Source organism: Lipotes vexillifer, unplaced genomic scaffold, assembly GCF_000442215.2.
Source record: "Lipotes vexillifer unplaced genomic scaffold, Lipotes_vexillifer_v1.1 scaffold1014, whole genome shotgun sequence".
Taxonomy (NCBI): Eukaryota; Metazoa; Chordata; class Mammalia; order Artiodactyla; family Lipotidae; genus Lipotes; species Lipotes vexillifer.
Window position 1 is genome coordinate 197,880 of NW_006774244.1, and position 26,079 is coordinate 223,958.

A 26,079-nucleotide genomic window follows, 5' to 3' on the forward strand; every position below is an offset into this window, starting at 1 on the left:
CCTGCCGCTGCAGGGGACATGGGTTCGTGCCCCGGTCTGGGAAGATCCCATATGCCGCGGAGTGGCTAGACCATGGAGCCTGTGCTCCGCAACAGAAGAGGCCACAACAGTGAGATGCCCGCGTACCGCTAAAAAAAAAAAAAAAAAAAAAAAAAAGTAACCTATTTACTTCTTAAAATAAACCCTCTGGTCTGAGTGGATTCATTCATAGATTTTTTTTTTTTAATGTGCTTGGAAAATGAGGTATGATCAATTCCTTTATCCATGCCTGAGCAGTAAATCTCTAACACCAATCAAAAACAAGAAATGAAGATATTCAGAAGCCAATACCATGAAGACAAGTTACCTAAAACTCTTGACCTATCATGATGAAAGGTAAGAAACTCCTTCGCATTGTTACTTTCAAGTAACTGATCAGTAATCCCAAATATATACAGTCCAGAAAACTGTAAAAAGTAGTTAGTGGTGGGTTATTTAACAGGTAAGGAGAAAGGTGTAATTAGAAACAGTGTTTGTTGGATCCGCACTATTGGGGAATGATGATGGAAAACTGCTGCTCACTAGTCAGAAAGGGACAACTTTGTGCAAAATGGGAATTAAAGGATAAGAGATGGGGGGATGGGGTGGGGGGAATTAGACAAAATAATATAATCAGATAGGCAAAACAACTATAAAGAAGATGACTTAACAACTAAGTAGTTATTAAAAGCTAACGTTTATCAAGCACTTACCATGGGCCAGACACCTGCCCTAAGTGCTTCACACAGTCATCTGAAGTTTCCATTAACTCTAAGGTAGGTACAATTATTCCCTTTTTACAAATGAGGAGGTGAGACTCAGAGTGATTCAGGATCTTATTCATTGGTACATAACAAGTCAGTAGCATAGCTAGGATTTAAACCCTGGTTTGCCTGACCCCAAAGCCTGTCCTTAGTAACCATTTTGCTGTGTGCTTTATATTAATACTTAAGCAGTACTGGGGGTTCACTAAAGGCTTAATAAATTAGAATTCCTGGAAAATAATGGTTACCCAGTGTGGGAAAATGCTAAAATAAGATCTATTGCAAAACCAGAGCAGGTTTCTTTTTATTATAGGTCTTGGGTCCTGGAACGTGAAATAAAAGAGCCTGGCAAGTTAGCACCAGGATCAGTAGAAAGGGCAGGGCCTTGACATAGGCCAGGGTTCAGGCCTTGGCTTGTCCTTTTCTTGGTGTGCAACCCAAGGCAAATCCTATTCTCTCTCTGAGCTTCGGGTCAAAATGAGAACTTTGGATGCTATAACCAGTTGGGCTTCTTTTGGCTTTTAATATTCTAGGATTTTATCAAGTCATTTATGTGCTCTCTAAGTAATGGGCAGGAGGATGGGAGGTTGGGTGTATCTCCCTTCAAAGAGAGGAATAAAGTCCCTGAAAACACCTGAAAGGGGAACCACCAAGAGGAGCTGACCCATATGAGGCCCATGGAAACATCTGGCCATTGGCTAAGACTAGGAATTTTCTAACTTGGACAGGATTCCCAATAGGATGATCTAAATGCAAAGTTGAAATGGGATTCTAGTATTCAATGAAGGTTTGATACTGGGAAATGAATTTGGCAAAAACAAAACTTTCACTGGACTTGCAGAGCATCTCTGAAGGACAGAGATGTCACCACTCTGAAGACTTCACAGAGGCTGGGTCAGTGAAGCTGGCAAACATTTCATGGCAGAAAACCTATGGAGTTGGAACAACTGAATCGGAAAGCCTCTTTGATAGGGCATTCTAAACACTGAGCATGGTGGATTTCTGCGTTTTGTTGTTTTTTTCCACAACACTGTCAAAGAAAAGCTTTTGCACACACCCATCCTAAGCGGAAACACTATACTCACCCTGGCACTTGTTATAGAAAAGAACTCTCCTTTCCTATAATGGGACATCTAAGCCTTCAGTGATATTAAAAGAAATTCTAAAAGAAGGTGTGAGCTAAGCTTCTCTAAAGTACAGTCCCGAATATCACATCCAGATGTCAAGGTTATTTACATTCTCTGAAACACATGCAGACCCTGAATACAAGGCAAAGCAGATAAAAATGCTTGGAACTTACTCTTTGTTCATGCCTTCAAGTAGAACAGCTGAAATCTTTTTTAGCCTGATTGCAAGCTCAGGTAGGCCTTCTGTCATAGCACCCACCATGTTGTTGGTGATTAGAGACAGGCAGGCAATCATTTTCAGTTGATTCAGCTTTTCTGTCAGTTCCTGAAGACGTGCTCCATCTGTCATGAGTGTCTAGCATGTTTATTTAAAATGTAAAAATAGTAAGGGAAGCTCAATACCATGAACTTGTAAAATAAGCAATGTTACATCCAAACTCCCATTTTTATCTGATTTCAGTAAAGTCATTAAATCACATGCAACACAGACAGACCAGCTGATTCACAGTTTGAACTTAAGAATTAGAATACTGGAAAACTTGAGTGAAGGAAAAAAAAAAATCACTCACCTCTGGTAATTCTTTTTTCTGATAATCCCACTGTAACAATTTCAAATAACTATTATTTAGCACCAATGTAGGGCTCAGGCTTGGCTTGGAGCTGTTTTTGGCCCCGGGAGTTAAAGCAGTCTCAGAAAGAGAAAGTAATTCTTCATGTACAGATTCTTTTATCCATTCTGTAGTTTGATCAAGAGCACCTGCAAGTGCAAAGGCCACATATTTGTCCTACAGCTGATGGATACCTTCATTTGTGCATTCTACATGACAGATGTCAGGTTAGGTGCTGGGCATGAATGACAAAACAGCCATGGCCCTCAAGGAGCTGAGCTTAGAGTCCAGATGGGCAGACAGACCTGTAAGCTCACAATTACAGCAGAATACAGTGAATACTAGAAGACACAGCAGGAGTGGAGGGAGGAGAGGCTCTCCAGGACAGACTGTAAGAGGAAGAACTCCATAAGTGACACTTCAGGATACAAGGCAAACAGAGGAAAGAGCTGTCACGCCAGGATAGAATAGCCCACACAAAGACCCGGAATAGTGAGAAAATATGGTAATTTGGATGCTACAAGCAAATCTGTACTGCTGGTCTATAAAGAACTAGGCGGGAGAGAGAGTGGCAGCAGATGGCATCAGATGGATAGACAGGCCAGCTCACACATGACCTTGAGTCTTGTGCAGAGAAGGTATTTAGATTAAAGGCATTGATGATTAATTAAACATTTTTGGGTTCCAGACCCCTCCTCGGAGTGTCTGAATAGAGCTATGCCTTTCCCAGCATGCTGGTGTGCACACTTTTACTTCAGACCCAGTTCTAAGGTTTCCCCCTAGAAATAAATTGCTCTTTATACCACATTTCTTATAAAATTATGTATTTGGTAGAATTTATAAGGTGGCGATTGCTTAAAAATGCAGACTGAACACAGGTGCAGATTTTTTAAAAAGACCCAGAGAACAAAAGAAATAGTCACCCTGAAAACAGGGGTAGTTTATGAGCAGCTCAGTTTGCCACACTTAAGCAACACCACCCCCAGAATTTCACAACTTTGTTTCTCCTCAGTTGGCAAATGTTCTTGCTTTTCCCAGTTCTGTTTATAAAGATATAAAAGACTTGCAGTCTTTTATTTAAAAGGTACCCAACAGACAGAAACAGTGGAAACCATCATGGATATAATTACAATATGGCGGTAATAAGCATTTATGCTGCAAGCTTAATCATTTACAGCCGACAGATTTAAAAGCCCATTTCTTTATCTCAAACAAAAGCAACCAGTGTAGCATAGAGGTTCTCAATCCTGGCTGATTGTAGAATCACCTGGGGAACTTTAAAAAGAAATGTGATCTTGGGCACTGGCTCTTGGAGATTTTGATTTAATCAGTCTGAGATGGGGCTCAGGCATCTGTGTTTAAACACCCTAGGTGATCCTAATATGTAGCCAGAATTGAGTACAACTGGTAAAGCAGAAAGATCATGAGTTTAGGGGGAAACATGGGCTTTTCTCTAAGGGATCCTCTGAGATTTCACTCCCACAAGCTAGTACACTGACTGTTCTATGTGGCTCCAAAATCGAGGTCAACCCTATGAGGCACTGGTACCCTCGGTTTTTCATATGGAAAAGAGCCTCTCCATTCATTTCTTCAATGACAACTGAGCACCTACTATACACCGGATACTATACCAAGTGCAGAGAATTCACAGATGAGTAAACACAGTCCCTATACTCAAAAACCTCCTTATCTACCAGGAGAGAGAAACAGAACAACAGGCAATGGTTTTACAGGTGCATTTACCTAAGAATTTCTCAGGGGCAGTGGAGGCCCAAGAACACTTCCCCACCAATATATGTTCCTGTTTCCTGCCAGGAAGCCTTGGCCTAACCGCTGAAACTATCTCTGGTTCTGTCAGTCCATATCCTGCCAGTCCTCAGTGGTCCAGCCTCTTCCTGTGGGAAGCCTTTCTTGATTGTATGGACCCATCCTTATCACTGCCTTCTTTTTGTTTTTTATATAAATTTATTTATTTAATTTATTTATTATTTTTGGCTGCGTTGGGTCTTCGTTGCTGCGCGCGGGCTTTCTCTAGTTGGGGCGAGCGGGGGCTACTCTTCGTTGCGGTGTGCGGGCTTCTCATTGCAGTGGCTTCTCTTGTTGCGGAGCATGGGCTCCAGGTGCACGGGCTTCAGTAGTTGTGGCGCACGGGCTTAGATGCTCTGCGGCATGTGGGATCTTCCTGGACCAGGGCTTGAACCCATGTCCCCTGCACTGGCAGGCAGATTCTTAACCACTGCACCACCAGGAAAGCCCTATCACTGCCTTCTTGAGGCACATCTGCCTTTGAATTTTTGATCTGGCTGTCATTTCTCTTAAATAGCTGACCTGAAAAACAGCTTCTCTATTTATTAAAAAAGTTATTAAATAGTTCATGTGCCTTTAATATTACTAGTGATATGAAAATGAGACTCCTTGAGAGTCCAAGCCTATGACGTTTATTTTTTATATAGCTTTCCCTTGACTTAGCTCATAGCACAACCTGATAGGTGTGTGAGATATCTGGCCTTGTCTTGGCAGACCCCTTTGCGCTGGAAACTAATCAAACGTTTTTCCAGTGGTACTTGTCACTTAGGAGGTTCTCAAAAAGCCTCTGCTCTCTACACCTGGCATGAGAGACCTGGTAGGTTTCCAATTTAATTCACCATCTCTGGAGGTAACCATGGGCTTAAGTACTGACTCAAATAGTCTCCTTTAGACTGACAAATTGATTTGGTCCTATATACCTGAAGATATCTTTCCCTTCAACTGTCATGCAGTAAAATGTTTACTAATATACACTGTGCATGCAAATCAAACTAGAAGACACAGGGTGTTTTAACTCTTTCAGAAAGCAGAGGAGGGAACACTTCCTAATTTATCTTATGAGGGCGGCTTTGCTCTGACACCAAAACCAAGCAATGGCATTATAAGAAAAGAAAATTACAGGGGGACATTTTTTATAAATACAGATGTAAAAATCCTTAAGAAAGCATTAGAAAGGCAATAAGATAAAGATAATATACCGGGGCCAAGTGATTGGATAAACATCTCAGGATTGCAAGCTTGGTCTAACACTAGAAAAAAAATCAGTCACTCTAATTCGCCACATTAACACAATCAAGGAGAAGAAAAATATGACCAATTGAGTAGATGCAGAAAAAGCATGTGAACAAATTTAATATGTGACCTATTTAGATAAAAATTCTCAACAGGGTTTCCCTGGTGGCGCAGTGGTTGAGAGTCCACCTGCTGATGCAGGGGAAACGGGTTCGTGCCCCGGTCTGTGAAGATCCCACATGCTGCAGAGCGGCTAGGCCCGTGGGCCATGGCTGATGAGGCTGCGCGTCCGGAGCCTGTGCTCCACAACGGGAGAGGCCACAACAGTGAGAGGCCCGCGTACCGCAAAAAACAAAACAAAACAAAACAAATCTCAACAAACTAGAAATAGAAGAAAACTTCCTTAACCCCAAAAAATGACATCTATGAGAAGCTGCAGCTAACATCATACTTAATGGTCAAACAATAAACATTCTTCTGCTAGAAAAGCAAGGATGCCCTTTCTCATGACTTCTATTCAACATCTGATTGGAGGTCCCAGTCAGTGCAACAAGATAAACCAAAGAAATAAAAGGCAACATGATTGTATATACTATAGAAAAACCTAAGGAATAGTCCAAAAAGCTATTAGAATTAATAAGTTAATTTAGCAAGGTCTCAGGATGCAAAGTCGATCCTCAAAAATCAATTATATTTCTATGTGCTAGAAAACAAAAAGTTTTATAAAATAGCATTTATAACACCAGAAGAACATAAAATGAGATTAAATTTAACAAAATAGGAGCTTCCCTGGTGGCGCAGTGGTTAAGAATCTGCCTGCCAATGCAGGGGACACAGGTTTGATCCCCAGTCTGGGAAGATCCCACATGCCGTGGAGCAACTAAGCCCGTGTGCCACAACTACTGAGCCTGTGCTCTACAGCCCGCGAGCCACAACTACTGAGCCCACATGCCACAACTACTGAAGTCCGTGCACCTAGAGCCCGTGCTCTGCACACAACAAGAGAAGCCACTGCAATGAGAAGCCTGCGCACGACAACGAAGAGCAGCTCCCGCTCACTGCAACTAGAGAAACCCCACGCCCAGCAACAAAGATCCAATGCAGCCAAAAATAAACTAATTAAATAAATTAAAAAAAATTACAAAACCAGTACACCAAAACTAAAACAATATTGCTGAAATAAATTAAAGATTTAAGTAGAGATACTGAGTTCACATATCAGTAGACTCAACATTATTAAGATGTCAATTCAACATAATTCCAATCACCATCCCAGCTGGCTTTTTTGCAGAACGAGATAAACTAATTAAAAAATGCATATGGAAATTCGAAGGACCTAAAATAGGCAAAACAATTTTGAAAAAGAATTAAGTTGGAAGACTGACACTATCTGACTTCAAGACTTAGCCTCAGTAACCAGGATAGTGTGGTATCAGCTAAGAGTAGAAATACAGATCAATGGAAAAGACTAGAGAGTCTAATAAAAAGGAATGAAGTATTGATATGTGTTACAACATGGGTAAATCTTTAAAACACAATACTAAGTGGAAGAAATCAGACACAAAAAGCTACGTATTATATGATTCCATTTATATGAAATGTCCTGAACCATCAAATCCATAGAGACAGAAAGTAGAACTGTGGTTGTCAAGGGCTAAGGGAAGGGAGGAATGAGGAGATACTGCTAATGAGTTTGGGGTTTATTCTGGAAGCATGAAAATCTTATGGAATTAAATACTGGTGATGGTTGCATAACCTTGTGAAAATACTAAAAAACACTGAATTATACACTTTTAAAATTTAATTTTATGGTATGTAAATTATACCTCAATTTAAAAAAAGAATAAAGAGTTCAGAAATAGAATCATAAATGTATGGTCAATTGATTTTCAACAAAAATGCCAAAGCAATTCAAAGGAGAAAAGATAGTCTTTTTCAACAAATAGCTCTAGAATTGGATATATTAATGGAAAATTTTGAACCTTGAAATATATTGCCTTGAGATGATTCATAAGCCTAAAATTCTAAAACTTCTAGAACATACAAAAAAAATCTTCAAGACCTTAGGATATACAAAGATTTTGTAAACAATTCACTAAATGCACAAACCATAGAAGAAAATTTTATTATTTGCACTTCATCAAAATAAAAAACTTCTTCTTTGCAAAGGATTGGGTTAAGAGAATGAAAAATGCAAGCCACAGATGGGAAGAAAGTTTCACAACACAAAAATCTGACAAGGGACTTGCTTCCACAATATATAAAGAGCTCTTCAAATCAATAATAAGACAACCAATTTAAAAACGGGCAAAAGATTTGAACAGACACCTCACGTAAGAAGATAAATAAGTGGCCATTTAGCATATAAAAAGATGCTAAACATCATTAGTCATCAGGGAAATGTATATTAAAACCACATGAGATACTTTCACATTCTCTATAAATATATATAGGGTAAAATTTAAAAGACTGATAATACCTAGTGTTGGTGAAAATGTAAAGCAGTTGGAACTCTCATACACTGATGGTGAGTATAAAATGGCACAACTACATTGGAAAATAATGGGCTGTTTTTTCTAAAATTAACCATATATTTACCATATGACTCAGCCATTCCACTCCTAGGTGTTTATCCAAGAAAATGAAAACACATGCCCACACAAAGACTGGTACACAAATGTTCACAGAAGCTTTATTCATAGTAGCCTAAAACCAGAAACAACACAGATGTCCATCAACAGGTAAATGGATAAATGAGGTATGTAATCATATAGGATTACAATATAATAGGATAACTTTCAATAATATAAACTATGGATACTCACAACAACATGGATGAATAGCAAAAACCTTATGTTGAGTGAAAGAAGCTAGACAGAAAAGTGAACACACAGTATGATTCCACTTAATATGATGTTCTAAAAGAAGCAAAACTAATCTACATTGATAAAAATTATATCAGTTTTACCTCGATGCGGGGAGGCTGGTTGCAAGGGGCCTGAGGATTCTTTTTGGAGTGACAGAAATGCTTTATTTCTTGTTTCTAGTGGTGGTTACATGGGCATATTCTTCAGTCAAAACTCACAGAACTGGGCTTCCCTGGTGGCGCAGTGGTTGGGAGTCCGCCTGCCGATGCAGGGGACACGGGTTTGTGCCCCGGTCCGGGAAGATCCCACATGCCGCGGAGCGGCTGGGCCCGTGAGCCATGGCTGCTGAGCCTGCGCGTCCGGAGCCTGTGCTCCGCAACAGGAGAGGCCACAACAGTGAGAGGCTCGCGTACCGCAAAAAAAACCAAAAACAAAAACAAAAACTCACAGAACTATACACTTAGAGTTGGGGTGTTTTTATTCTATGTATTGAATGCTTCAATAAAGTTTTTTTAAAAAGATATGGGTTATGGGTTGGCCAACTAAGTCAGTGAGTCTAAGGCAAAAACCTAGCAAACAACCTATGTGATAAAGTCACATAAAGCTTTATCAACACAAAACTCACATGTAAATATTTACATTACGTAAAAGCCATTGATTGTGCTATTTAGTGCTTCAGAGAATTCAGTCCAGGGAATGCTCTGTGAACTCTGCCAGTTTGGTATGAATGAGTTTAGTATATGAGCTTTCTGAGATGAATGCATCAAGGGTATCCCTGTATTGATTCATCAAGGGATACAATTCCCATCTCTACCGACTTCTAATATGGTACCTAAGCATGAAATCTGAGTGACCCTTAAAAAGGCAATGACTCTACATCCTGGACTTGGGGGATGGCCAGGCTAGCTCTGTACAATTCTGAACAGGCACCATTCAATAAACTAGGAGAATGGTCCAGAATACATGGATGGGAGTCCCTGATGTTGTCCAAAGCTTTAGATGGCCTCTATTTTCAATATTCTGGAAAATATTCAGAGCAAATACCCCAATTTTCGGTTAGAAGAATGTAGTTCTCTTATCCATGACATCTACTCTTTTATGCCTAGCAACACCTCACCTTCCCTTTTTTTTGGTACTGATTTTGAGAAATCATTTTCCCTCACTCCATGCTTTCTTTTTGTGAACATCAATTAGAGGTCCCATGACTAGGCAACCTCCCTGACCAGGGGTTGGCCTCGCTGAGTCATATGCCCATCAGACTCCTTCCTAGGACTCTGAATGATGACCACAGTGTTCAAGGATGGCCCATGTTGAAGTGCACATTAACCATCTGAGGACGGAGCTCGGAACTTTCCCTTGTTTCTTCCTCCCCAGATTCCTGATGCCCTCCTGGTTTCTGGCCTTGCACAGACTCAGGTATTTTCGCTTTTCTGTAAACTGCCCCACTCCTTCCATTCACTTCCTTTTCTGCTAAATCAGCCAGTTAGTTTCTGTTGCCTGCGATATACCCCAGCTGATATAACACCAAATTTAAAAATCCAAAGAAAGGAGCCAAAGCAACAGCTTGGTTTACTCCTGACTTGGCCATGAGAGACCTGGCTTCCACTCCCAGCTCCGCTGCTTCTCAGCTGTGCGGCTCTGTCTTTGGGCAGGTCGTTGCTAAGCATCAGCTTGCTCATCTCTAAAATGTTTCATAAATATTTCCCGAATGCCTTGGGTGCCAGGCAAAGACAATCATAGTGCAGTTTTATATATTTCTGAAAAACATTTATGTCCCATAAGGATTTCTGAACCACATGAAATGAAGTTCCTGAGAACATTTTATCAGATATAAGAGATTATCTAAATAAATAAAACCTTTTCTTTCTGAGTATCTGAAAAATTACTTGTGCCCCAGCCCCCCAGGGGTAATGTGGAATTCTTTCTACAGATAATTTAGTTGTTGGATCTAATGTGGTTACTTTGTTGACATTTAATACATTCACCCAATCACTGCCTAAGGCTTTCTTGGGTATATTTTAATAGGGCAATTATATAAAATCTCTCTGTCGGCAAAATACAATTTTGGGGGGAGTCAATTAAGAAACCCAGAGTACTTCTCTGTATTAATTTTCTGAATAATTATTTTATAAAAATCATGTACACACAAAAATCCAACACTTTTGTCCTTCTGTGCAATACTGTAAGACTCTTATTTTGATACTAGGGCACAGTGGCCGACTTTTGGCAAGAGTGACTTGAGGATATAATTAATAGTTGACATACACTCTGCTTCCTGGACTCTTGATTTCTCTGGGAACATATTTAGATCTGGGCAACAATGACCTACTTGCACAGCTGGATTTATTCTATTCTTAAATCTCTGGAAATATCCAAGTCAATGTGAAAGGTGCAAATGAAATATAAGTCACTAAGCCTGGGTTTTAAGGAGAGAAACAAATCATTTGAGATGAATGAAACCGTAGTTCAACCCTACAGTAAGGAATTTGTTCAAGATTACAGGCTATCTTGACTCAAGACATGAAGACATTTGCACACATGTGTATATACACATATACAGGGACACAAATGGAACCAACCAGTGAATCTCAGGAAAATGCTGCTAAGAATGTGGTTATCATAGTTCAGGTTTCAGATCCAGGTTCTATGTAGGGTTCTACGTCCCATAATCCCTCTTTGCCTTTGAAGCCAAAACAATATAGCTCTGAAGTCATAGAATTTTTGTTGTCGAAGGATCCTTAGAAGTCATCTAATCATATCTGTCACTTGACGCTAGAGCTCCCTCTGCAAATCCCCCCCAAGATAGTCGATATATTGTCTGGAGAGAGTCAGTTTTGCATAGTGGTTGAATGCACACGCTTTGGGGCAGAGACATAGCTGGGTTATCCAGGCTTTACCACTTACTAGCAGTCACCTAGGGTAAATACCTTAACCTCAGTTTCTTCTTTTATAAACAGTAGGTGATAACAGTACCAGCCTCATAGGGTGACTTGTGAAGCTTGAATGAGCTAATAAACGTATGGTGTTTGGCCCATAGTAAGGACTTGGCACACAATAAGTGCTCAAACAAAATGTTAGCTAGCATGGGCTACTATCAGTAATAGAGAGGCCCATTCCAAAGTTAAAACAGCAGCTCCAGCTGCTAGGAAGGCCAAAATTGGCTGTCTGCTGCTTCCCTCCCATGGGTCCTAGTCTGCCCTACAGAGCTTAACCAAAGCCCTGAATCACTATCGACAGGGAAGGCAGTGCTCATGGTCCACCTGAGTCTCCCTGTTATCAAGCAGAATGGGCCCAGCTTCACTGATTGTTCCTCCTGTCACCCTCCATGGCCCATGCCCTCTTCCCTGGACAGGCTCCAGCCTGCTGGAGCCCCTTTTAAAGTGGCATCTGTTTGGCTTTGTTTACATGAGGCTATCATATTGACCATCTTGACAGAAAAGCTCAGTCCACGAGGGGTAGGGTGGGGTGGGTGCATCACCTAACCCAGCCTTAGACTGTGGTTAACCGAAGCCCAGAGGCTGCTGTCAAGGGTTTGCCAATTAGGGAACCAGTTAACCAGCCTCTTGCCAGCTGTCCAACATCTGGCATCTCAGCTTCCTCACCTGTGAAACAAAGGGAATAACAGTACCTCTCTCACTGAGTAATAGTGGGGATTCAACGAGGTAACACTTCCTTTACTCCCATTCTTTCTTGACGTCTCTTCCAGTCCAGTTTTAATGCCCACTAGTCCACTGAAACTGCTCCCATCACAGTTACCAAGGATCCTCACATGGTCAGAGCCAATGGTCAAGCCTTGGCCTTCATCTTTCTTGACCATTTAGCAGCACTTGTCGCAGTTGATCGTGTTTTCCTTCTTCAAACGCTTTCTTCGCTTGTCTTACAGGACACCACCCTCTCCTGGCTGTCTTCACCTCTCTGGCTACCCTTTCACAGTCTCTGTTGCTGGATCCTTTTCCTCTTCTCAAGCTCTAGATGCTCTAGAGGTCCCAGGTCAGGCCCATTCAGTATCTACACTCACTCCCTAGGTAACCTCATCCAGTGTAATACTGTGGATAAGAGCCTGGAGTGGATAAGAGTGTAGAGTCAAACTGCTTGGGGTGAGTCCCAGCTCTGTAATTCCCTCTGTTGTGGAGGGAAGTGATTTAACCTCTCTATGCCTCAGTTTCCACATCCATAAAATGGGGAGTAATTTCCTCAAGTTTTGGTAAAGATTAAATCAGTTAAAACAGATAAAGTGTTTAGAATGTGGTAAGCATTCTATACATGTTAGCTACTATCCAGTTCCATGGCTTTATCCACTATAAAGATACTGATGTTGCCCAGATGTATATCCCCAGTGCCCACCATTCCTCTGAACTCTAGTCTCATATCTAAATGCCTCCTGGCATCTTCATGTTGATATCAAACAAGATCTCAAAGTTCACACATCTGAAACTGAATGCTGACTCCATACCATCTCCCACCCTTCTTTCCCTGGTCTCTCCCATCTCTCTAACAGGCATCACTCTTCACCCAGTTGCTTAGAGTCACCCTCAACTCTCTTTCTTCTCTCATCCAACTTTCAGCAAAACTTGTTACTCCATTTTCAAAATACAACCAGAACCTGACCTCTTCTCACTACTTCCACCACTACAACCTGGACCAGTCCACCATCTGTGATACCACCTAATTGGTACCCGTTTCCCTTCTTGCTCCTGTACAATCTGTTCTCTACCCAGGAGCCAGCGTATACCTAAAAAATCAAAATCAGATGTTGCTCCCCTGCTCAAATGCTCCAGTGACTTCCCATCACACTTGGAATGAAATCTAAATTACTCTCATTTCCTAACAAGGCTCTTTGTGACCTGCCTTTGCCTACCTCTTGGCCTCATCTGCTACCACTCTCTCCTGCCTACTCCACTCCAGCCACACAGTCTGCCTTGTTTGTCCAATTTCACAAGCAAGTTCCTGCTGCAGGGCCTTTGTATGTGCAGTTCTCTCTACCTGGAATGTTCTTCTCTCACATCTTCCTATGACCCTTCCTCATTCCTTTAATTCCTCATTCCTTCCTCATTCAAATAGTTATTTATTAGAGAGGCCTTCCCAGTCCACCGCATCTATCTGTCCCTTTATCCTATTTTTCTTCATAGCACTTAATAACACATCTGACAATACATGTTTTTTGTTTGTCATGCCTACTAGAAGGTCAGCTCCTTGGGGGCAGCAGCTTTATTCTGTTTTGTTCTATCCATAGCACCCAAGGTGTGTCTGGGACACAGGAGGTGCTTAATAAATGTTTATTTGTTTGTTTTTTAAATGTATGAAGGGCTTCCCTGGTGCAGCAGTGGTTAAGAATCTGCCTGCCAGTGCAGGGGACATGGGTTCGAGCCCTGGTCCGGGAAGATCCCACATGCCGCAGAGCAACTAAGCCCATGCACCACAACTACTGAGCCTGCATGCCACAACTACTGAAGCCCGTGCACCTAGAGCCCATGCTCCGCAACAAGAGAAGCCACCGCAATGAGAAGCCCATGCACCACAACGAAGACCCAATGCAGCCAAAGATAAATAAATTAAAAAAAAAAAAAAGTGACTAGTGCTTAGCACAGTTCCTGGGTCAGAGTCAATAGCTATAAGTTTATGATGTCAAGTTTAGAAGTTAAAAAAATGTTGAACAGAAATGCCAAAAGTCTTTAGTGATACTATTTAAGATGTCAAAAATAAAAATATCATATTTTCACCCAATTTCAATATATATACACACTTATATTGTACTTACTCGGAGTTTCTTCTAAAATTTCTTGGAACTTGGTTCTCTCATAATCTACCAACTGGCGTTGGAGATGTGGTCTCAGACTCCTAATTGTAAAATTGACCATGTCCATTTTCATGAGATCCAGGACATGAAATATTTGTCTAAAAATTTTAGAGTTAAAATAGTTAGAGAGGTGATTAAGAAATCAATCTGAAATTCATTAACTATTACTAATTTTACAGGCTGGAAAATATAAACATCCACGAAATGGTTTTAAAATTCCAATCACTTTGACAAGGTCACTTTTCACAAAAGGCATTATACATGCATTCCAAATGTATTCTTCCAGAGATCTCAAGAGTATTTGCTTTAGCAAATATACCTCCAGCTGATCCATTACATTCAGCCATAAACTGATAGACACTAAGAAGCATAAACAATGAGTCTTAACAATGAGACAAAAAAGATTCAAGAAGGAATTTTCATTTGAAATTTTATGGAGTCTGAACATAGTGTACATTGTTTCTGTTCCTAAGGAAAGAAGAAAAAGAAAAGGAAAGAAAGGACAGGGCAGTAAAGCACAAGGGGGAAAACACTGCATTTTAGAGTTAGGCAGCCCTGTATTCAATTGCAGCTTTACAACTGACCAGCTCTGTGGCCAGGAACAAGTTACTCAATCTCTCTGAGCCTTAGTTTCTTCATCTGTGAAAGAAAGGGACAAGATCAACCTTGGAGGGATGTTGTGAGAGTCAATGAGATAGTGAACACAAAATGCAGGGGAGAGTGACAACCAGTAGGTGCTCAATACACGAGGAAGATGAACACCACAGAAAATCCTTCAAAGCAAGGATTCTACAACTGGAGAATCTCAATCTGCCAGAGCTGAGTGCAACTCTAAGGATACTTACAGCCTATTTTACAGATGGGGAAAGTGTGACTTTGAGAGGTTGTCAACTTTCCCAGAGTCATAAAGTAAGTAACCCATCATGTGCAAACCAGCTTCCTTTCCCCTTCCCTTTCCTATACTATTACGTGAAACTTAGTTCTCAATGTGGCTGTATTCTCAAAAAAAGGAGAATAATTCCCCTCAATGGCAAAAAGTACTGCAGACTCCTCTCTCCTCTGGGATCACAAAGAAATTACTGTCTACACAGCCAGATTAGAGTCTTACGATCTTACTGTACACATCACTTCCTGAAGGAAGCTGTGGCAGAGATAGCTAGACGATCACCAAAGGTCCATGTTGCCTTCCTGCAGTGTGGATTTGTGGCTGGGAAATGTGTTCCCAGACAGCAGCCACATTTCCCAGGCCACCTTCAATGTAGGTGGTACCATGGGACTAGGTATAGTCAATGTAATGCATTGCTTCTGGGCCTAGGTGGTTAAACACTGGATATGCCTTCCTCATGATCTCTTTCCCATTCACCAGCTAAATGTAAAGGACTCCAAGGAGCTGGGCGAGGGTGGAGCCAAGGAGAGAAGGAGCCTTGGTCCCTGAATGACACATGGAAGGCTGCCTGACCAAGAATCCCTGACTCGGACTCTGACATGAGTGAGAAACAAACGTTTATTGGTTAAATCACTGAGAACTCAGGGTTTACATGTCATAGCAGCTAGCAATACCCTAACTAATGAAGAAGACTTCCTGGATCCTTAACTAGGTTAGGTCCCCCTGCTGGAGGCTCCATTAATCCCCTCTACTTCCCTTTTCATAGCACTTATCACAACTGTAATTCCTTGTTCAAGAGCTGTCTCACCATTAGACTGTAATCAGAGATTGCAACAGAGATTGCATCTGCCTTTTTCATCACTGCACCTCTAGGGCCCAGCACTGCCAACTAACAACCTTGTTGGGTCACTCAGTGTGAAAACTCCATGCACACAATAAATGATTGACTTGTCCCTTGCTTAGGTGGTTTCTTCCTAGGGTCAAGGGTTCCTGTGGGAGAGGAGGAACCCGTATTCTGTGTTCCTCAATTCCCACACTTCCCTTCTGAATGAACTCAAAGGTACTCTAAGAAAATGCAAGCAGCAGAACCACTAACCTCAGCACATCCACGATGTTGCAGGTAGCCTTTAACTCTCTGATATCATCATCTCGCACAGGAGCGCACAGCTTTCCCATCGTACTGATGACGTAGTTGGCCAGGGCTTGGATGTCGACAGCACTGTGCTCAGCCTGCTGCCTAATGAGGTCTGTGTCCAAAACTTCACAGATCTGGTTGCGAAGCCGGTTGCCACCAGGAGTCAGAAAAGAGAGGAGAACCTATACAGGGAAAGGAAAGAAAAATTAACAGCATCCTTACATGAATAAAGGTTGTCATTTCTAATTTCAATGTCTAGATGACCAAGCTCCCTGTCCATATTTTAATGCCCCGGATGCCACAGAAGTTTGCATCGAGTGGTGGATCAGAGGAGCACTCCAGGGTCCTGACTCTGAAAGGAAAGCTCTGTCTTCTGAATGAAAGCCTCCCCTCCTCTCCCATGGGAAGTTACTAACACTATCAGAATGAAAACAACTGGCAAGGAAGCAATACTATTGAAAGAACTTCAAAAAGTTTACAGAGAAACCGTGCAAAGACAAGTTGCAGATCATGGCTCCAAAAGAACCCTTTAAAGAAGGGCAAATAGAAACATCCCCATGGGCTCTATTAGTATAATATATTTACATGTGAAATATTACATATTATGTGAGCAACCTATATTGTGTATTCACTACACAGCAGGCACTGTACTTATAGACACAGCACGTGGTTAGGCGAACAAGCTCTGAGCCGGAGTGCCTCAGTTCAAATCCCTTCTACCCCTCAAAGCTGTGTGACCTTGGGTGAGTCAGGGAACTTGGTTTCTTTATATAAGATAATAACAGGCATAACTACCTCACAGCATTATAGTAAGGATAGATGAATAATCTAGTGCTTGGCACAGAGCAAGTGTCTTGTAAAAGTTAGCTATGACTGTCATCTGATATAATTCTCACAACCACTCCGGAGACAGACTTAAGAAGAGAGAGCCTGTCACTAAAGCAGGTCTATCTAACTCAGGCTCTGTGCTCTGAAGCACCACAGCCACTGCCCTACATGCTAAGCATTGGCTTGAGTTCCTGCCGCTGCCCTGTTTTCCCAGCCTGCACCCCATTCCAGGAGGTGCTGGAAAAAAACCCTTTTGGTGACTGAACTGGCTCAGTGTTTCAAAAGAGTCTCCAATACTCTCTGCAGGACATGAAAACAGCCTTTGGGGGGAAAATTACTAATTAATACAGACAAAATCAACTTGCCTCTCTGATTTCTTCAAACAGTTTGATGGCGTGTTCATACTCAGGGGGCTCAGCGTTCAGTTCTGATTCCAAGACGTCCCAGAAGGCCTGGTGGACAATGTGCCTCACTCTACCGGCCAAGCTACAGGAATGAAATGGATCGTTTATTAAAATAAGCACTATTTTTCCTGATTATAAAAGAAAGATGCTTATTGTAGAAATCTTAGAAAATGCAGAAAAACAGAGAATAAAAATTGCTCATAATCCTATTATTAATCTTTTGACGTATTTGACATATGTTCAATGAATGCATTGTTTTAATATAATTGTTTTAATACTGACTCTGTACAATATTATTTCATTTAATAGTCTGTCTTAAGTGTCTCCCCTAGATTTTTTAAATGCTTCCTCCTTATAGCTTTTGATATGCTCATAAAATTTTGTCCTAAGGAGATACCATAATTGACCTAGCTACTCTTCTACACAGACTTTTAGACTTGGTCTAGATTTGGGGGATGAGATGGCAAAATTGCTCTTTCCTTAACAGCTGAAGTTTCATGGCATGGAACAGAACAGATTGGCCCATGGAGACATGCATTTGATTGCCTGCCAGCTTCAGCTTAGATGTCCCATTTAAAGTTGGCCAGACCAAAACTGCTGAAATAGGAGCCTTCCTAGGAAAAGCTAACAATAGAGTAGGTGGCCACCTTGCTTTACCCTGTATCTCAATGCCCTAAAATAGGTGTATGTTAAAACACACAGGGACCTCTCTGGTGATCCAATGGTAAAGAATCTGCCTTCCAGTGCAGGGGACGCAGGTTCAATCCCTGGTCGGGGAACTAAGATGCCACAGGCCACGGGGCAGCTCAGCCCACACGCCACAGCTACTGAGCTTGCGTGCCTCAACTAGAGCCCGTGAGCCACAAACTACAGAGCCCACCCGCCACAACTAAAGAGAAGCCTGTGCACCGCAACAAAAGATCCTGCATGGCTCAACGAAGATCCTGCGTGCCACAACTAAGACCTGACGCAGCCATAAAAATAAATAAATAAATTTTAAAATAAATAAAACACACATTCCTACTGAACTCCTACACCACTTTGCAACAGCTTTTAGAAAAGCGCATATTTCCCTGAACTGTAATTACCTGCAAGTCTCTATCCCACACAGGGCTATACACCTCTCTCAGGTAGAGGTCACTTCTTCTAGGTACCTGCCACTGTACCTAGCATAACACTGGTCATTTACTGAGGGTTCACTGAATGCATGGTGAATGAATTAATAATTTGATAGTTAAGCATATCTCCTAATTTTTCTTTTAAAGTACAAATAGCTAAAAATACAATAATGCTATGAGAAGTGAAAATTAGCTTTCTGAGGAGCATGCGTTAAAACTGTTTCCATAACTGCAAATACTATATTCTACTCAGCCACTTTAAATGTGAAAACTTATTCTAGTTGCCTGAATAGATTTATTCAACATAAATGCCATTTCCAATGTTTGAGACTCTCTTGAGCAATTACAGAACAATTAGAAAGACAAACATTGCTGGGACAGACTTTTGCTCTGAACTTTACAAGCCTCATGTACTTGGCTTGAATGCACCAACCAGGAGTGAGCTAAAACAACTTTATAGCTCCTTGAGGGATGTCGGAGTTTAAGTTTTCCCAAAGGCTACAAGCTTTTTAATTTGGGGGAGTGGAAGAGGTAGGGAGGAAGGGGTGGAGATGAAATCAGTCAAATCATTTATAAGCATTCCTACCTGGTATCAGAAATCTGACTTATTTTACCAAGTGTTTCCCCCCACTTGGTAAAATATGAGAGTCGGCCATATTTTAAAGAGTAACAAGAGACAGTGCTTTGAGAGCTATCACCCTGTCTCCTTATTTGTCACAAATAATAAATACTTATGCTTTGATAAAAAAAAGAAAAAAAGTAACGTCTTGGTCATTGTGGAGGGTCATCTGAAAAATCAGCAGCTAATGATACGCTATTTCACTTTTAAACAAAGGTAATGTGTCCCAACTCTACGTGTTGTCTCCCTTGCTCACATTTTCTAGCCGTGGCAGAAAATGAAGAGAAGGGGAATTCGTTTCTTCCACAGTATCAAAGTACTTACATGCAAGGCACTTATATGCCCAGGAGCATGCATTTAGAGTGAGTGTTGTGGAGAATGCGAGGCTCAGATATGGTCACAGCAGAGCCAGGATTCAAACCCCGGGGTCTGTCTGATCCTAAAGGGCCTTCATTCAGCCTGTATTTGCAACTTTTGAATTTAAAGCACAAACACTCCCAATTTGTCTTTTCTGTACTTCATAAAACATACTTATTTTAACTTCAAAAATTCATTTTTATTAGTCAATAAATGTTTATTCAAAATTCAATATGTGGTAGGCCCTGTTTCAGGTGCTTGGGTGTAGTGAAAAGAAAGCCTCTGCTCTCAAAAAGCTTACATGTTAGCAGAGACAGAAAAAAAACACACTGAAAGAGAGTAAGACAATTTCAGAGCCACAAGGAAGGCAGAGGAAGACAATGTGGTCCACAGTGATGAAGAGGTGCTGATTTGGTGGGGTGGTTGAAGAAAGCTTCTCTAAGACAGTAAGCGACCTTAGAGCTGAGACCCAAATGGGGAAAAGAAAGCAGCTGGTGAAGATCTACGGGAAAAACATTAAAAAAGAAGGAAGGGGCTTCCCTGGTGGCGCGGTGGTTGAGAGTCCGCCTGCCGATGCAGGGGACACGGGTTCGTGCCCCGGTCCGGGAAGATCCTACGTGCCACAGAGCAGCTGGGCCCGTGAGCCATGGCTGCTAAGCCTGCGCGTCCAGAGCCTGTGCTCCGCAAAGGGAGAGGCCACAACAGTGAGAGGCCCGCGTGCCGCAAAAAACAAAAAAGAAGGAAGAAGGTCCAAGTCCCTGGGATGGGATCAAGCTGGTGTACTCCGGGATCCGCAAGGAAGCTTCAGTGTGGCTGAAGCACAGCAAGCAGGAGGAAAAGGAGGGAGAGACATGGTCAGTGAAGGTGGGCCTTGCTCATCATACTAAAGAGTTTGAATTTTTATTCTAAGTGTAATAGAACCATTGAAGGGTTCTATAAGCAAAGACATGATCTACTCTGATTTACCCATTAGAAAGATGGATGTGGAGGATGGACGATGCGGGAGCTAAGGATGGAGACTGGGCAACTAGTTAGGACACAGAGTCCAGGTCAGAGGCGACGGTGGCCTGGCCTGGGGGTGTAAGCAGCACAGCTGATATAAAGGATCATGGTGAAATGCAGTCACCATAGAAAACCAAACAGATAAACCTACTTTGGCCAGTAATCCTAAAAAGTATTAGTGATTATTATAAACAACATCCCCAGGAAGAAGACTATGATCCATATTTTAAAGAAGGAAAATTATTGTGTTTACTATTTTCCTGCTTTAAAACAAAAAAAGTTCTGAATGGAATCAAATATTATATGTTGTCTTAAGTGACAGAGAGAATGCCTCCCAATTTATGAATGGCACAGGGAGTTTTAAGATTCAGTGCCGTTATCCATGAGCCAATTTTTTTTTTTTTTTTTTTCGGTACATGGGCCTCTCACTGCTGTGGCCTCTCCCGTTGAGGAGCACAGGCTCCGGACGCGCAGGCTCAGCGGCCATGGCTCACGGGCCCAGCCGCTCCGTGGCACATGGGATCCTCCTGGACCGGGGCACGAACCCACGTCCCCCACATCGGCAGGCGGACTCTCAACCACTGCGCCACCAGGGAAGCCCCCATGAGCCAATTTTGTCTCTAAAGACTATTTACCTGCAGTAACGGCTGCAAGACTTTTCTCCTCTTTGTCCCAGGGGACCTGTGAGCCACTAAAAGCAGAAAGACTGAGGTAGGATATAAGGGCATGGCTCTAACTAGAGATCCCTTGAGCATGAGGTTAACCAGGGGTGCCTATGCAGCTGTGATTCCTCCCTCCAGAGGCTTCTGGATCACCTCTTACCACTTTGGCAGCTCAGCTGCATTTATTTATCTTTCCCAACCTGAATATTAGTTTTTAATAAGTCAGGCTGCAAATATTTCTTGAGCAGGTAGTACATGTCAGGCACTCTGCTAGGCAATAAGGACAGAGCAAACAATATAGACATAGTTTCTCCGTTAATGGGGCTTTTGGTCAAGTGGGAAAGACAGACTTTGAACCTAAAATTATAAAACATCTTAACAAGAGGGAGGTAGAGGGGGCTCTAGGAGTCTTTAGAAGGGGATTTAATGTAGTCTAGTGAGCTCAGGAATGTCAGGAAAAGCTTCCTTCAGGAAGAGACACATAAGCTGAATTCTAAAGATTGTGAGTAACATATACCCTAGAGGAGTGGTTTTAAAAACAACTATAAGACCTTGCTGGAGAACTAAATACTGTTAACTCCCAGTGGATATTATATGAGACTGTCCAGGAATCAGTGTGAAAATCTGTGTTTGCAGTACACACACACACACACACACACACAGTGCAGCACAGGTTATGCACAACACATGCCTCCAGGTTACCTGTTCTCAGGGAGGGCATCTTGTTTCAATTGAAAGTTCTCATTTACAGCAATCTCATGAGCAAGAGTCATGTTTGATAAGTTCCTTGCTGCAGCCATCACTTCATCAAATGTTACAACCCTGGGAGGGCTTGTTGCTGAAAAGAAGACAAAAACCAGTTAATGCTCTGGAAGGAGCTGTCATCCAATGAAGCCTCCTGATGCACACAGGGTTTAAGTTACTCCAACATATATTTTCAGTAAGAAGAATACATATCAAAATAGATCGATTCCCCCACTTAATACTTAAGGCTCCAAAAATCTAAGAACTCCTTTGATAGCTTCAGTTACTGTATTGAAAATAAACTGTTGGCTGCTCTCGCCTTCTGAGATAGCCCACGCTCTATCTGTGGAGTGTGTTTCTCTCTAAATAAATCCACTTCTTACCTATCACTTTGTCTCTCACTGAATTCTTTCTGCCATGAGACATCAAGAACCTGAGCTTCATTAAATCCTGAAACCAGATACTGAAACCCCCACCAGGTGGGAGAAGTTAACTATATGCTGCCACAACACTCAGACCCAGGACCAGTTGGAACCAGAAGGTTGATGCTGCTGACTCCCACGTACCTCACCACCAGCCAAGCAGAAGAAAGCCCATAAGCTGATCACGTCCTCCTCTTTGAACCATTACTATACAACTCCTCACTAACCCCTCCAGGTCAGGACACTCAGTTTTGAGAGCATTAGCCCTCTGTGGCCCCTTTGCTTGGCAAAGCAATAAAACTATTCTTTACAACTTCAAAAAAAAAAGAAAGAAAATAAATTGTCAAATGTTTCTAAGAAAATTTTATTAATATAGGCTATTATAAGTTATTTTTAAAAATTAAATCACCTCATTTTTTTAGTGAACATCATATCTGCATTTATTACATGTACTCTACAGGAAACTGATGACTACTTTTTATTCTGTAATTCATAACTCCCATTAATTTAAGCAGACTCAAAATGAACTGATTTTTTAAAACTATAGTTTTGAAAAGTATATGCCGTATAGCACAATTCTAAGTTTTGCTAATTGGTAGTTATCATTTGACTTCGCTGAAGCATAACTTACCTCCTCGTAGGACTGTCCTGAGGTGACTAAACAAGATAATTTAAGTAAAGAACATGGTAAGAACTCAATAAATGTAGATAATTAAAATAAAATAAATCTGATAATCTACTTCTCAGTAGGAAATAGTGGGTAAAGAATTATTTTAGTTATCTGTAAAGATTATTCAAAAAATTATTCTAACAAGTCATGTCTTTTTGAAATCATTGTTGGAACTCTTCGCTTCTGTTAATTAAAAATCATTACCTCAAACAACAATCCTGACTGCACCCCCTGCATTGGAAGCACGGAGCCTTAACCACTGGACTGCCAGGGAAGTACTTAAAATAATTTTAGAAATAAGAAGAGGAGGAGGTAGTGGAGAAGGTGGAGATGGAAGAGGAGGAGGAGGAGGAGGAAGGAATGCTGATATACAATTAGTAAAACCCTTCTTCAGGACACCTAGGTTCCCTGCTGGAGACATCAACTCCATGTATAGTAATAAAGACTAAGAAAAAGCACTGAAAGCTGGGGTGCTGCTAATAAATTCTTTTGCCAATTCTCTTTCCCATTAAGATTCTCCTTAAAACTGTCTGTATCCTTTGGTCCAGCAATCCAATTACATCCAAAGGAATTCCTAGAAAGGCTTTATGCACCACGATGTTCATAAAGCACTATTTGTAACAGCAAAAAAAAATAAATAAATAAAGGAAATGAACTAAATGCCCAATGATAAATCAGAGGTCAAATAAATTGATGGTATTTTCACTTGGTAAAGTAGTAAACAGTCATAAAAACGTTTTAAAAAAAACATTATCATGAGTAAATATTTTAGTTATAATAGTAAGTGAAAAAAGTCCACATACATATACAAATGTATATCTATGTGCAGTATGAAGATATGACAAAGCACTATCACCTGTCATCTTTGGGTGACATTATAGGCGATAATTTCTTTTCTTTCTACTTATCTACCTTTCCATTTTTTTAAATGAGAATGTACCACTTTAGAATAAATACACAACAGATGAATGGATAAAGAAGATATGGCACATATATAAAATGGAATATTACTCAGCCATGAAAAGGAATGCAATTGAGTTATTTGTAGTGAGGTGGATGGACCTATCGTCTGTCATACAGTATGAAGTAAGTCAGAAAGAGAAAAACAAATACCGTATGCTAACACATATATATGGAATCTAAAAAAAAAAAAAATGGTCATGAGGAACCTAGGGGCAAGACAGGAATAAAGATGTAGACCTACTAGAGAATAGACTTGAGGACACTGGGAGGGGAAAGGGTAAGCTGGGACAAAGTGAGAGAGTGGCATGGACATATATACACTATCAAATGTAAAACAGATAGCTAGTGGGAAGCAGCTGCATAGCACAGGGAGATCAGCTCCGTGCTTTGTAACCACCTAGAGGGGGTGGGATAGGGAGGGTGGGAGGGAGGGAGATGCAAGAGGGAAGAGATATGGGGATATATGTATAACTGATTCACTTTGTTATAAAGCAGAAACTAACACACCATTGTAATGCAATTATACTCCAATAAAGATGTTAAAATAAATAAATAAATAAATACAAATGAACAAACTTTTTCTGAAGTGGGCATTTGATCATATTAAATCCTAGTTGCTTCTCTCTGCATTTGCTTGGGCAGCTTAAGGAGTTATATTTCCCATACAAAATGTCAATTAAAAAGCTAAAAAAAAAAAAAAAGACAAACACATGGCTTCACACATTTCTAGCTTCCACACACAAAAAAGGAAAAAGACATCTCCCTTCACCATGGCACTCTTTTCATTCCTTCTCGTACTCCTGGTGCAGTAATTCTCCTCACGGGCACTTTTCTGGGGTGATTTGCACAACAGTTTTTGAAATCAGTAGGAAACCCTTTAGATTATTTCATTTCCTGCCTGACCCTTGAGTTGGGGCAAGTTTTGTTCCATGTAAACAAGAAAGGACCGATTTGAATTTACCCTTGAATGTGGCTCAAAAAATGATCTCAAGAAGGAGTAGCTTTCTGCTAATTGAGAGAGACCTGATTTATAGCCAAACCAAAGCAGATCAGAGACATTGATGAAAATAAAAATGGGCAGATTGTAAACGTCAGTGGCAATTTATTGCTGAGAGCATGTACAAGACAGCTGCAGGGCCCTGGCAGTGCCATTCCAGTACATCTAGAAGGGAAAAGTCAGTACTTTGCTCTCATTCATTTCCGAGTTTTAAAATCCAACACGCGTGTCTAGAACCACCTCCACTCCCCACTGGCTTACAAGCAGGAGAGCTGGATTTGCTAGAAGAGTCACTTGTAAAGCTCTGCCTGGAGCACTCATAGTCACTGAGCGAAGCCATGCTTTCGGAAAACCGGGAAGAGTCTGAATCGCTTGGCTGGTCCTCGCCCACACACTGCTTCTCACCATTGAAGGGCATTTTGTGTCACTGGAGTGTGGGTAAAGAGACAGCACCTGCACAGACAAACAGACCCTGTGTCAACGTTCTGCGGTACTCCCTCCAGTGGTGCTGGTGCTTCGTTCAATGCAGACAGCCGTGTCGCATGTGTCACAGCACTGGAAAGGCCCCCAGAAGATGACCTCCTTCCTCCCATGGCACCCGGGCCAGGCTATCACTAGACCTGCAAGACTGCCTTCCAGAAAGGGATTCCACAGCCAAGGTGTGAGCTCACACAGGACATACTTGGTGTGAACGTGGAGCAGCCCCCAGCAATAAAGCATCCTCAAAAAACAATGTGCAGAACACACACTCTCTCCTCCTGGGGTTGCTAAAGCGTGGGATGGTAAGAGTGAGAGTGTGGGGCTCTGGGTTTGAAGCTTGTTCTGTCTTTTGACATGTGACCTTGGAGAAGTCACTTAACTCCCTACCTCATGAGTCAAGCTGGGCTGAAAGACTAACCTCATAGGGTTGCTTGAAGATGAAACAGGATTAATCTTATTAAAGTGCTTAGCACAGCATTCAAATGTTTGCTATTATTATTGTTCCTCTTTGTTTTAAATAAAATATTTTTGAAATCAGCCTTTTTAGTTGTCTATGAGCCTCCTAGGGAAAG

At 41.4% G+C, this 26,079-nt stretch overlaps 1 protein-coding gene across 1 annotated transcript in view; it reads right to left on the bottom strand.

Annotated features, from left to right (window-relative positions):
* TCP11L2 (t-complex 11 like 2) overlaps nt 1–25,445 on the bottom strand; it is a 32,051-nt gene extending 6,606 nt beyond the window's left edge. The window contains exons 1-7 of the mRNA XM_007449046.1: nt 25,289–25,445; nt 21,934–22,069; nt 17,435–17,555; nt 16,203–16,423; nt 14,182–14,318; nt 2,479–2,666; nt 2,083–2,264 (exon numbers count right to left, since the gene is read on the bottom strand). Coding sequence (XP_007449108.1) covers nt 2,083–2,264; nt 2,479–2,666; nt 14,182–14,318; nt 16,203–16,423; nt 17,435–17,555; nt 21,934–22,069; nt 25,289–25,445 — 1,142 coding nt within the window. The remainder of the gene's footprint in view (nt 1–2,082; nt 2,265–2,478; nt 2,667–14,181; nt 14,319–16,202; nt 16,424–17,434; nt 17,556–21,933; nt 22,070–25,288) is intronic.
* Nucleotides 25,446–26,079: the final 634 nt, after the last annotated feature.